The sequence below is a fragment of the Grampus griseus genome (assembly GCF_964374135.1).
Source record: "Grampus griseus genome assembly, chromosome: 9".
In the NCBI taxonomy this organism is placed as follows: domain Eukaryota; kingdom Metazoa; phylum Chordata; class Mammalia; order Artiodactyla; family Delphinidae; genus Grampus; species Grampus griseus.
Genome location: NC_139003.1, coordinates 95,521,778 through 95,535,671, shown reverse-complemented (window position 1 = coordinate 95,535,671; position 13,894 = coordinate 95,521,778). Strand labels below are relative to the sequence as shown.

General features: G+C 41.9%; 1 protein-coding gene across 1 annotated transcript in view; it reads right to left on the bottom strand.

Moving 5' to 3' along the window:
- Positions 1–13,894, bottom strand: part of STK17A (serine/threonine kinase 17a) — a gene marked incomplete at its 5' end in the record, with an annotated part of 37,956 nt that overhangs the window by 9,098 nt on the left and 14,964 nt on the right. Inside the window, one exon of the mRNA XM_082661462.1 lies at positions 7,091–7,235. Within this exon, the coding sequence (XP_082517588.1) occupies positions 7,091–7,235 (145 nt within the window). The remainder of the gene's footprint in view (positions 1–7,090; positions 7,236–13,894) is intronic.

The following is a 13,894-nucleotide window of genomic DNA, read 5'->3' as shown; positions in this document are numbered from 1 at the left end:
GCAAAATCCACAGGCCATCGTGACTGATGCCATGTAGGGGCAGGAAGAGGGCACAGTGTCATTCGCTGACTGACACATGGGGTCCGCAGAGAGGACCATGGCTTCAGCTTTCCCAGGACCAGCCAGGACAGCTGGAAATTCAGCCTGGAGAGACAGCAAGGCTGAGGACACGGCTTTGGGGGTCTGCGGCACACGGGAAAGACTAAAAAGCACGGAAGCAAATGAGAGGAAGAGTGTACAGCAAGAAGAGAAGTGGGCCGAGAGGAAGGATGGCTGATAACTACGTTTCGGGGTAAACACCAGGAGTCAGGAAAGAGAAGAGACACTGGTCTGCGAGCGAGAACCCAGGTGTAACATTAGAGCAGGAAACAGGGAGAAGAGCGCCATCAGATGGGACAAGGGGAAGAACGACGACCATGAGCGAACTCAGAGAAGGTAACTTTTAGTAAAATGGTGGGAGAAAAAACTAGCTTACAATAGGCTGAAAAACAAATGGAACGGCTAAGAGATCTAGTACAGGTGGTTTTGACTTAAGTATCTTCTGATACCCTTGAAGCCAGTGCTGGCCTACGGAAAGGTAATTTAAAATTTCCTAGTAGCCATATTATAAGAAGTAAAATGGAACAGGTGAAATTAAATGTATTTATTTAACTCAATATATCTAAACGTTTACACCTTCAACAGGTAATTAATAGGGAAAATTATTGAGATAGTTTACTTTTTTTCATACTAAGTCTTTGGAGCTCTGGTGTGGATTTCACACTCTGAGCACAACCTAGTTCAGACGAGCCACGTTCCAAGTGCTCTGAAGCACCACGTGGCCAGTGGCACTGGGTTGATGGTGCAGCGTTAAACTCCTTAAGAGAAAAAATAGATGCAATGACACCCCAAGAAACGGTCAGGGAATTCTTAGTGTCTCTTACCCACTGTCCTAATTTACTACCACTATGCAATTATGGAATGATAGTTTGTTTTGAAAACAAATTCATCAAAATAACTAAGACTTTTCTGCCTATAGTGAAACAGCCACACTGTGGCTCAGTATCATCTCTAATTTTGTATAAAAACCTGTTTTGTCTTTTTCTGGTAAATCACAGACAGTTCTGGCTACAGTAAAACCTTAAAACTGAATGAAAAACCAAAACAACAAATTGCTGTCACTGTAGAAGTTTCCACTGCAGACGCGTGCTCAATGGTTATAAACACCCAAACCAGATAAAGCACCCCGCACCCAAGACTGAGAAGCAACTGATCAGTGTTAGCATCAATGTCTCTTTTCAATGACAAAGTAACTATAGAGGTTCTGGTAACATAAACTTCCTTATAAAGCCAACGTTCTCTTTTTTACTTAGCTTCTAGCTATTTCTTCAGGAAAAAATCCTATGTAACATCATGATCATGAGGCCCCAGACTTCTCAAGGCAATTTTAGTTGTATTACATGAATGATATACTACAGTACGATCAAACATCATTATTCAGGCAAATTAGATGAGAGGAGTCTGGCTCTGAACAGACATTCATCACTGCACATGTTTTGCCTTTCCCAGTACATCAAAAACGCCAAGAGAAATACTGCTAATCACCAGATCTTCTTAAGGTTCATTTGTGATTAACAAGAGGTGCTCATTCTGGGAATGTTTTTAAACAGCATTTGTTCCCTTAAAGGAGATCAAACATCTTTCCCTCACATTTTGTTTACTCTTTATGTTCCACAGGAAATGCTTTCTTTAGTTATTACGCAAAAGCTAGTTGGTTTGGTGGTAATGTAGTAAATTCCGTAGTATGACCAAATTATTAAAATGTTACCTTAGTATTTGAAATCAAGGCTTAGTCGCAGCATCCATAATCTGCCAAAGTGAGAGACGTTAAACCCTTGAAAGAGAGATTGCTAGAAAAAACACACATCTCATAAAAACGCAGCTTTCGGAACTTCACAGTTAACGTTTATTATGTCCTCTCGTCCAGCTGTGCCCTGGTTTGACCACAGGTACGTTTTTAAAGTAGACCTTACTCCTCTAAATAAAATATAAGACTATAATCTCCATCATTTCTGAAAATATCCATCAGCTTCTGAAAACATGTGCTAAAAACAAAGACAAGTACCTTTACATTTACAGCTTAGTCAGACCTCCTCTCTATGGAATCCAGTTCATGACAGAGGCTGTGGCTCACAATACTTGATTCTATTTAAGATGCATGCATCCCAAGTGGTAAAAAGAGAAAAATACAAGGTCCACAGAGAGGTAATGAGAGTGGAATAAATGGGAAACATACAAACTGTTCCCAAATAGACAACTGGGAGTAGAGGAGTGCTCCTAAAATCTTATTTCTCAGCTTCGTGGGGGAATCCTTTTATTTATCTGGGTATCTTCACTTCTGTACATAATCTACCATTTACTGAGCAATCACCATTGGATGAGATCATTGTAGACTTGAGGCTAATCTGCTCAATAAGGCTAAGGTACCATGGACAGCATTTTAAGGAACATTTTATCAGCCCACGAAAGTTCAAGTAAATTGACTTTTTATGCACTAAAACCCAGGTCAGAGTATAGAAATAGGTTAATAACCCTGTCTAAATAAATTTGGGAAACTGTTTAGAAATGTTACATGTTACCCCTCTTTCACGTAAAACATTGATGCTTAAACTATCAGTGATCAACTTAATCTCAGATGGCAAAGTTCCAGCTTCTAATTCCTAGTCTGCTCCTCTACTTCCCATTATACATATCACAGGGTGGACGGGTTTAATGACTGAATACCTAGTACAGAACTGCTGGAAGATCTGACCAGTACAAGACCATCTGAACACAAACAGCCTTGGATTTTAAGACTGGATTTTTTTGTGCCCCTTTTGGTCAGTCCTCCCCTTGACTGATACAAAAGCAGGCCATTACGCCCATGACTAGCTCAGCAAATTACTGAGATGGTTTTGAGCCTCGAGCTTGTCCTGACTCTGGCAGAGTTGCTGTTACTGAGACTTGTCAGTCCTGCCATGATTTATGTGCAAAGGAATGGGCTCTCCCTTAATCACACAAACTTCAGGGTCTTCAATTTTCGTAGATGCATAAACACCTCAACATCTGCATCTGCTACTCCTCAAAGAACTTCCCATGTTCAGCTGAAGATACAGGCCTGCCTCGTTTTACTGCACTTTGTTTTACTGCATTTCACAGCTATTTCGTTTTTTACCAATTGAAGGTCTGAGGCAACCCTGCGTCGAGCAAGCCTTGGCGCCGTTTTTCAAACAGCATTTGCTCACTTGTGCCTCTGTGTCACATTTTGGTAATCCTCACAGTATTTCAGGCTTTTTCATTTTATTTGTTGTGCTGACCTGTGATCAGTGACCTTGGCACTGGGAAAGATGGTGTGACTCGCTTTATTGCGATATTCACTCTACTGTGGTGTCTGGAAGCAAACCCGCCACATCTCCGAGGCCTGCCTGCATCTGGCTGAGAGTCTTCAGCGAATCAGTCTTTTGGCAAACTGACCGTTCGGGGTCTGACCAGACTGAGTAGTGTATTGCCCGTTCTGTCAACTACCACTTTTCAAAGAGGCAACTATAATAGTCATTCTAACTAACTTCTGTCTCTGGGATGAGAATTGCCCATTTTCACCATGGAATAAATGGTCTACTGACTCAAAGCTCCCATATATACCGGGGTTATCACTTTTCACAGAATTAAAACATAAGAAAACACATTTAGCTCTATAGCTTCGTCTTTCAAGCTCTGATAGAGACTGAGAGTCAGCATTATAAACAAACCGTCACTGGGCAGACGGTTGTTAAAAGATGCAGGACAGTAGACTCTCTTTGTCCAGACTCACGGGGGACAGTGGAAGTCAACTTGGAAATGACCTTTTGATAGAAATCATTCCCGTCTGCACTGCTGCCTTTCCAACCCCATCTCCAACCTTTCCCCTCCAGAGTTCACTGAGAAACAGGTCTGACTGCACATGTGCAGAGTGTGAGGGCAGAAGACAGGCTGAGAACCTTCCAGGCCACCTTGTCCTCTAGCTCTTCTGGGTCTAGGAAACATGGAAAGTCCTGTTTCCAACATCAAAGGCCCATCATCAAAGCCTCTATTAAAGCTGGAAAGCATTCTACACTAAGTGCACTGGGGAGAAAGGATACGATTTATACTGAGTGTATTAGGGAGACAGGGATATAATTTCACTGTGTAAATACACAGTCGAACCTGGTATTCAAGAACTTAATATTCACCCTTGACTGCTTTCAAGTAACATCAAAGATGCATGACACACAGTGTTGGCAACCCGTCTGACTCACTACCTAATTAGCTCCTTTTCTGAATAATGTCGTAGGTGGAGCTGTCATAAATTGAAAGCTCATTTCCTATAGATGCAATATTATTTAAATTGGTGTTCTGTTCCTGGAGGTCGTTTTTACATCATAAAACTAGCAAAACGTCATAGAAATAAATGTATGATTTTACAAAGTTAAGTGTGTAAAACCAAACATGAGAGAAGGCTTAGCACAGACATTACTTTGGGGACATTTTCCTCACGGCTGGTACTGAGGCTTCTTTTTTTTTTTAATCTGTACGCAGGCCTCTCACTGTTGTGGCCTCTCCCGTTGCGGAGCACAGGCTCCGGACGCGCAGGCTCAGTGGCCATGGCTCACGGGCCCAGCCACTCCGCAGCATGTGGGATCTTCCCGGACCGGGGCACGAACCTGTGTCCCCTGCAACGGCAGGCGGACTCTCAACCACTGCGCCACCAGGGGAGCCCTAACTGAGGCTTCTTAAAGTCTGAGTCCACTGAAGTCTGGACTGCAGAGACCATCTCTTCCTGGCAAGTGTTCCTGAGCGAAGCACGGTGGCTGTGTCCCGCACCCAGAATCTTTGAATTTCTAATGCATACGATGCACTAAAGGGACAAAACAAAGCCCCAGCTCCCTTGCGCATGCTCTGAGGGTTTCACCTAGGTGATGTCTAAGGCCACTGCACTACTCGTGGGTGCACACATGTCCACACCTGCCTTCGAAAAATGGCGCCGTGCTGTAACCGCCCACTTTAGACACTACACTAAGAAATCAGTGTCCCGGAGGAAAAAGAACTGTTAACAAAATGAAATATTGGCATCTTGCACAAAAGAACAAGAAGGTTTCCAAATAATTTCCCTTCCCCTGTATTTTTCTGTAGGAAACTAGCATTTGAAGGATGACCTATTACCTTTCCACCTAATTTCAAATGGAATTTGATCAAGTTTACTTATGGAGTCACTTCCTGGTTATATACACTGCACACTCCTCGAGAGCGTTCCTTCGTGCAAAAGAGATTAAACACTGCCATGTATACAGCACGGTATGTGTACAGTACGGTACGTGTACAGTACGGTACGTGTACAGTATGTACGTGTACAGTACGGTGTGTATAAGGTACGGTGTGTATAAGGTGTCACAGAGTGTACCATCCAGCAGCAGCTGAGTGGCACCTGCATCCGCAGGACTGGCATCACCTGGCCCTGCCCTGAATGTGAAACTTGCTGGGGCCCAGCAATTTGTTTTAACAAGCCTTTCAGGTGACCCTGACCTGGGTCAAAGCTGGAGAGCCACTGCCGAAAGCATCTCCTTTCTGCTGGAAGCATACGACAGCAGGGGTCAGGGTGGATGGGCAGGCGAGTGAGATGAGGTGCGGAAGTTCAGGAGAGGAAAGTGGTTTTGGGTCCGGGGGTTCGGCCCTGTCAGGTTACCCTCCTTCCTCACCCCCTCTCCTCTGGCTGATAAGGCGCCGGAGTCCCAGGGGTGTTCTGTGCTAGGGGACTGTCTCACTTCCACAAAGCCCCACCTGGACTTGACAGGGAAGCAACCATGGGAAAACCACCAGGGGTCTTAGACGCTTTTCTCCTCAGCTGCCTGAAGGAATATGCTCTGAATACCTGCGGTGGACATTTACTGTTTGTCCCCTGAGCGCCCATTCTCTAGTCTTTGAGAAACGGAACTGGTCTGAGAACCCATCCCTTCCCCACTCTCAGTCCACATCAACGCTGGGCTGGGAGCAGGGCTTGACCCCTCTAGGTGGGTGCATATGACACCGATGGCACTGGCCTGGCCGTCAAAGCCCTGCACCCTGGACCAGTGCACCAATTCTTTCTGGGTTGATCTAAGCTGGTTTGAGTGGGTCTCAGGACTTCTGAATGAGCCAGTGACCTGAGAGCAGCTCTTTCCTGCTGAGTCTCGGGGCAGTTGTGAGGGTAAAAAACGGTTGCATCTAACTCACCACCATTTTATTGCCATTTGGAGGAGGTAGAGCTGAGAATTGAAGAAAAACCAAGTGCTGGCAGTATCTGGATGAATGAATAGTGGTGTAACTGCAGCCAGTTACCCTGGACGTTTTAGCCAATGAAAGTTCCTCTTTCAATTACCCTGCTTTCAGCTGGCGTCCGCGTCACTTGAAAGGACGGTGACTGATACCACCCTTTGTATTTTCTCTCCTCCTTCCTCCCCTTCCTTCTTTGACAATTTCAAATTAAAAATCTACCTGCCTCTGATTGCTTTCATTCCCTAATTTATTTTATTTATTGCTGCCTGCCTAATTTTCCACAACACTGCTTTTCAAATATTTCTGCTCAAAAATCACCTATCAGTCCGTGACATGTGAACCCCAGGAATCTGGCCTTTTCTCAACTTTCAGTATCTCCTACGTCATCTTTCAATTCCAGAGGAACTTTTCCATTTATTTTTGTCCAAACACATCACAAGTATTCCTAACTCTTTTGCGTTAACTTTCTCCTATTCTTCTCTACCTACCTAAATCCTAACTTTTTGGAAAGGTCTAGCTCAAGCCCTGTCTCCACCAGGAAGCCTTCACCTACTCCAGCAACATACCCTCGAAGCTCCACTTCCGGGGCAATGTATTATTATTTATCTTTCTATGTATGCACATGTGCATTCTCTCCCTGATAAAACTGGCTAGAGGATACAAGTTATGACTCAATTCTTATATCCTTGTTACCTAATAAAACACACAAACCTGACAAATATTGGAGGAAACCACTGTGAGACATCTCGCATCTGGAGTGTCATTCTCCAGCAACCTCAAAACTGTAAAGTAATTCAGCTCTTACCTTCAAATCAAGATGAACCACGTCATGAGCGTGTAAAAAGCGAACACCTTCTAAAATCTGCCGCATGAGTCTCTGAACATCTTTTTCCTTAAAGGCTTCTTCTCTGTCTGCAACACACTGGTCAAAGATTTCACCCCCAGCAGCACTAGAGAAGATGAAAAGCACATTTTCAATAGAAAGGAAGAGGACTCATTAAAAATAGCCTTTGTGTTCTTAATATTTAGACACAGTAGGTATCTTTATTTACATAGACTATAATGTGAATGTGTGTAAACTTTCTTCCATCTATATGCTGAAATCCAATATTTTTAAGTAAAAATTTAAGCTCAGATAAGCATTTCCAAAGCTAAATAAAAACATCAGCTTCAGAACTTCAAGAACTAAACCTTAGTAGTAAAATATATTAACACACTTTCAAGTAAAAAAATTCTCAAGAATTTCTAGTTACAGAATACATAAAAACATTGTTTTTGTAAAAAATGCAAATAAAGTAAATGCCCTCCATTGAAGACCCTTCCCCCAGTCCAGAGCTACATTTAGAAGTAAGCTCTGTTATCACTCAGGTGTACTCCAACCTTCCAGATTTTTAAAATATATTTAAATGCATACAAAAATATTAGTTTTCTGGATTTTTAAAGACACATAAATGGCAACATTCTAACTGATACTGTTCTATTACTTTTTTTAATTACTTAAACATGCCTTAAGAGTCTTTTCCATGATGGTTTTATATCTATCTCATAATTTTTATCTTTTATTTTTAAAATTTTTTGGCTGACTTGGATCTTCATTGCTGCAGGCGGGCTTTCTCTAGTTGAGGCGAGCAGGGGCTATTCTTCGTTGTGGTGGCTTCTCTTATCACGGAGCACGGGCTCTAGGCACATGGGCTTCAGTAGTTGCAGCACGTGGGCTCAGTAGTTGCAGCACGTGGGGCCCTAGAAGGCGCGGGCTTTAGTAGTTGCGGCGCATGGGTTCAGTAGTTGTGGCTAGTGGGCTTAGTTGCTCTGGGGCATGTGGGATCTTCCCAGACCAGGGATCCAACCCATGTCCCCTGCATTGGCAGGTGGATTCTTAACCACTGCGCCACCAGAGAAGTCCTACCTCAGAATTTTTAATTCCTGCAAACTTGTGAATAGAAAAACCATAGTTTATTTAGCCATTCCCCTTTGAAGGACATTTAGGTTTTTTTTTTCATTATTCATGATTATAAACAATGCTGTGATGCGAAGGTGTGTGAAGGTTCCTGTCAGTGCCTGTGTCAGTAAGTAGTCTTCAACGTAGATACTGGGATGAAACTGCTGGTGTGAAAGGAATGTGCTTTTGAAATTTCAGTAGATATGACCTAGGCTCACCAAAAGAGCGGTAAGGACTTAAACTTTCTTCCACCCTCTGGCCAAAGCACCTCAGTTTTTTTTTTCCTCTGAATAATTTTGCCAATAAAAGAAACAAATCATTTACAATTTTTCTTTCCCTTCAGCAGAAATTCCATATTTTAACAATTTGTTCTTACCATAAATGACAGCTCATGTCCTATCTCAAATTTTCCTTTATGTGTTTTTTTTTTTAAAAAAAAAGACTGGATTGCTTCCATGAAGTTGTTATAAAAATTAATGTGAAATACGCATCTCCAAACAGCCATGCTACTGTCAAACAAAAGCTACTCGTTCGTTTCCTTTTCATAAGATAATTTAGTTCTTTCCTTCCAGCCTTCTTTCCTTCCTTTTTTTTTTGTTAGGGCAATCTACTTTCCAAATTCTGTCTATAAAAGGAAACAAAAATTTTCACCAAAGTCAGCTAAGAACCTATTTAAGTTTAGCTGAAAAGCTGTAGGTGGTGAGAGTGAAAGAAAATAACTCACTGGCTGATTCAAATTTTCATCTGGTTAAACCTATACAACTGACAATTATATTTTAATTACAGTATGAGAAAACCACACATGAAAGCATCAAAACAATTTTTATGTAATTTACTGCAAAATGGCCATCACATATTCCGGCAAAGCTGAAGTGATGCGTAACTCATGAGGAAGGAAAGGGTGAGCACTGACAACAGAACCGAGCGGTAAGTTAGTGACAGCCCGGCAGTGCTGTACGCTGAGCAGGCAGTTAGCACGAGCTGAGTGCACTCGGCCGCAGCAGCTAGAGATGCACCAGGATGCGATGTGCAGTCCACGGCGTCCCCTGCACATGAAGGCTACACTCACAACTGCCTGTTTTCCTCAGCTGAGACAGACAAATGCATTTTGGTTGCAAAAGTTCGCCAGTCTCAATTTACCGTCCTCTGGGCCTCTCAGCTCAACACTACCACCCACAATAAAATTCAATAGCGGTCAATTTACATAAATACAAGGACTTCTTCACCTAAAATTTAAGCACAATTTATTGTTAGTCCTTTCCACAATGATGTTTACCCATTCTCGCTTGAACAAAAGGGTTTTCCTCTCTGTTTTCCCAAGAATGTAAGCAGTTCACGTAAGCACAAAATGTGAAACGCAGAACTAGTTTTCTAAAAATGTCCAAGGATGTACTTCAAATGCAGCCTATTGTAATAAAAAACTGTAAAAGCCAGCCTTGAGCGATCAGTAAGACTTAACATACCCTCTCGGTACAACGTACGACCACCATATCACCTCATCCTACTTACATTTAAGCCTGACCCATTTAACTGCCATATTAACTAATGGAACCAAGTAAAATTTTACTAAGAAACAACTTGAGATGTTAAAAGCATCTGTCAAGTATGGTAACAGAAAACACAAGAATATTACCAACTACTTCGCACAAAGCACCTTCCTTCACACAGAAGTTGGTGTGGGAAGGAAGGTGCTTCACACCTGTGTGTGCGCTCGAGCAGCACAGTTTTGCTGCGTCTCCCTTTCACTACAGCAAGACTTACACAGCTTTATTACAGTGCACTTTACTCCAGCAGCGCTTATTTTCCACAACTTTAAAATTACAAAGAAACGAATTCATTTAACTTTTTACCCAAATATCTTTTACAAAACAATTAACTCAAGGGCTTTTCCAAAAATTTTCCACCAAAACGATTTTTACACAAAACATTAAGAACGGTGAATTTCAATTTTCTAGTCAGTGGTCCTCAGAAAGTTGTAAGTATCTCTTTGTCAACATTACTCAGAGCCTATAAATGATGCTCAGAAGCTAAGGGTAACGGACTTTCCCTGGCTGCTTGCGCCTTAGCTGGATCACAGCTTCCAAACTTAGGCACCAAACACTCCTTTTTCTACCGAAACCAGCATTTCCGTTTCTATCCCATGTAGAGGCCCAGTTTGGATCTCTACTCCCTCACTATTCAAATTCAACAAATATCAATCAAATATGTTAGAGGCCCTGTGCTATGTGCTAGGCCAAGAAAGATAAATTATAAGTTTTAGTTGGGAAGAGAAAGACGAAAGATAATTTTAGGAATGTGTATGCATAAATACACATGAGTGTGAAGTTATATATCAAGTGATTTGATAACTTAGCAAATGAGCAATTAATTGGAAGGAAAGAGAAAAAAAATCTTAGAAAGATGACACTTATTCTGAGCCTTCAGGAATGAACAGGAATCCACTAGATGGAATGGCAGGAGTGCATCCCAGGCAGAGTGGACATATGTATAAGGGCCTGTTGGTGTGACAAATAACTGGTACACTCACAGAAGGATGAGCGGCTACTTCCCCTTTCACCCAAATGGTACGGAACTTGCCATCTACCCATAAACAACGAGAAAATGAGCCAAGTATATGAACCAACTGTTTTCAGACATAAGAACGACAGGCCGTTAGGACCATTATCCCTGAGGTGGAGGCACAAGCAAGCTGAGCCCTATGCTCTGTCTTTCTACTTGGAGGTAATTTACGGCACGTGGTACAGGGCTGGGGAGGATCCCAAGCAGAACAGCAGCCTTGCTAAATGGAGGAGGTAGGAGGGGAGTTTGACAAGGCTAAGGCAGCTGGACTTTGTACAGGCAGAGGACCAGGGACGAGGGTTCTACACAGAGAGAGACCTGCAGACAGCTGCTTAGTTGTATCCCAGAGTCTTAGACAAGGTGCTTATAGGCACATTCACTGGATAAAACTGAGGTCAGGCAAAGAACTACCAGGAAATCATAAGCTGGACAAGCCCTAGCATTCACCAAGGACAGAATAAGTTATCTGAATTTTACCCAGTTTGAGGAGAAAAACCATGCCAAGCACCTGGGGCATTCAGCAGACCCCCCAGAATGCCATATTTTAGCCTTATTAAAGGCTAAAGTAGCCCTAGACCTGCCCAGTAAGTCTGATCCACAAGTAATTTAACTGCCTGCCAAAACAAACATCACCATTCTTTTAGTGGAAGATCATAAAATCCACCCAGCACTGTGCCATTCTAAATATATGGCATCCTTCCAAAAAATACTAGACATCTGACAACGCCACCACTTACAACTCCCAGCTAACAGGAAAATAATAACAGACCCAGACAGGATGGAACTGGCAGGTAAGGACTTTAAAACAGGTATTATAAATACACTGAAGGATTTAAAGTAAAGTATGAACACAACAAGGAGAGAGATGGGAGGCATGAAGAGAACCACATGGAATTGCTAGAGAAGGAAAAATACAACGTTTAGAGTGAAGATTTCACTGGCCAGGCTTTACAGCAGATCAGACACTATAGAAGAATCAGCAAATCTGAAGACGGAAATGGAAGCCATCTATCTAAAGTACGGGGGTGTGGGGCGGAGAATAAATAGGACCCTAGGGACCTGAGCGACAGCATCAACCAGTTTCACACACTGTATTGAGGAAACGAGAAGAGAGAGGTGGGGGCAGAAAAATATCTTTTTAAATAATTGCCGAAAAATCGCCAAATCTGATAAAAACTAGAAGATCCACGTAGCTCAATAAACCCCAAGCAGGATAAACAAAGAAAATCAAGGCACTTTATATTCAAGTTGCTAAAAACCAGTGTGAAAGAGAAAAATCTTTAAAAAGGCACACATACAGGGAGGGGTATCAAGAATCAACACAGACTTCTTGTCATAAACAATGCAAGGCAGATGACAATGCAATGATATCTTTAAGCACTGAGAGAGAAAAAAAAGTGTGCCTAGAATGCAGGGGGAGGTTGGAGAAGTACTAGCAGGAGATGAGGTAGAACAGAAGTCAGACAGAAAAGCATGGGACGCAGTCCAAACAACCTGAAAAATCCCAAGTAAGGCAATGATGGCTGGTGTATAACGCTGAATATCTCCTTCAGAAGCACTCCCTTGCCTCTCTGGTGGAGTAAAGGTGCACAGTGCACGGCTAAAAGCTTTGGAATCACACACTCCTGGGCTAAATCTTGGCTCTGCTACTTGGATCTGCGTGATCTTAGGTTGATTATTATTCTGAAATTTTTTTTCTCACATATAAAATCTTGTTCTAAAATTTGTAAATAAAACAATTTCAGAGCTTCCTTGGTGGTGCAGTGGTTGAGAGTCTGCCTGCCGATGCAGGGGACGCGGGTTCGTGCCCTGGTCCGGGAAGACCCCACATGCCGCGGAGCGGCTGGGCCCATGAACCATGGCCGCTGAGCCTGCGTGTCCGGAGCCTGTGCTCCGCAACGGGAGAGGCCACAACAGTGAGAGGCCCGTGTACCGCAAAAAAAAAAAACCCAAAAAAACCCCCCAAAAAACAATTTCAGTTGCAGGATACAAAATCAATATACCAAAATCAGTGTGTTTCTTCTATACACTAACAATGAACTATCAGAAACAGAAATTAACAAAACAATCCCATTTTCAAAAACATCAAAAAGAATAGAATTCTTAGGAATATTTTTAACCAAGAAATGATATATCTATTATACATGGAAAACTAAGACATTGGTGAAAAAAACTGAAGATTTATTTATGCTCATGGCCTGGAAGAATTAATATTATTAAATATCCATACTACCCAAAGTGATCTACAGATTCAATGCAATTCCTATCAAAATTCCAATGGCATTTTTCACAGAGAAAAAACAATCCTAAAATTTGTATGGAACCACAAAAGACCCCAAATACCCAAAGCAATCTTGAGGAAGAACAAATCTGGAGGCATCAGCCCAGTTTCAAAATATATTACAAAGCTATAGTATCAAAACAGTATGGTATTGGCATAGAAACAGACATATAGATCAGTGGAACAGAACAGAAAGCCCAGAAATAAAATCATGCATATATCATTATTTAACTTATAACAAAGTATAAAGAGAAGTATGAAGAGTATACAACGGGGGAAGAACAGTCTCTTCAATAAATGGTATTTGGAAAACTCGATATTCACAGGCAAATGAAGAAAACTGGACCCCTACCTACACATACATGAAAGTCAACTCAAAATGGATCAAAGACTTGAATGTAAGACCTGAAACCATAAAACTCCTAGAAGAAAACATAGAGGGTAAGTTCCTTGACATAAGTCCTGGCAATGATTTTTTGGATTTGATAACAAAAGCAAAAATAAACAACTGGGACTACATCAAATTAAAAAGCTTTTGCACAGCTGAGGAAATCATCACAAAATAAAAAGGCAACTACGGAATGGGAGAAAATATTTGCAACTCATATATCTGATAAGGGGTTAGTATCCAAAGTATATAAAGAACTCATACAACTGAAGAGCAAAAGACCAAATACTCCAATTAAAAAAATGGGCAGAGGAACTACATAGACATGTTCACAAAGAAGACATACAGATGGCCAACAGACACATGAAAAGGTCCTCAACATCACTAATCATTGGGGAAATGCAAATCAAAACCACAATGAGCTATCATCACCTCACACCTG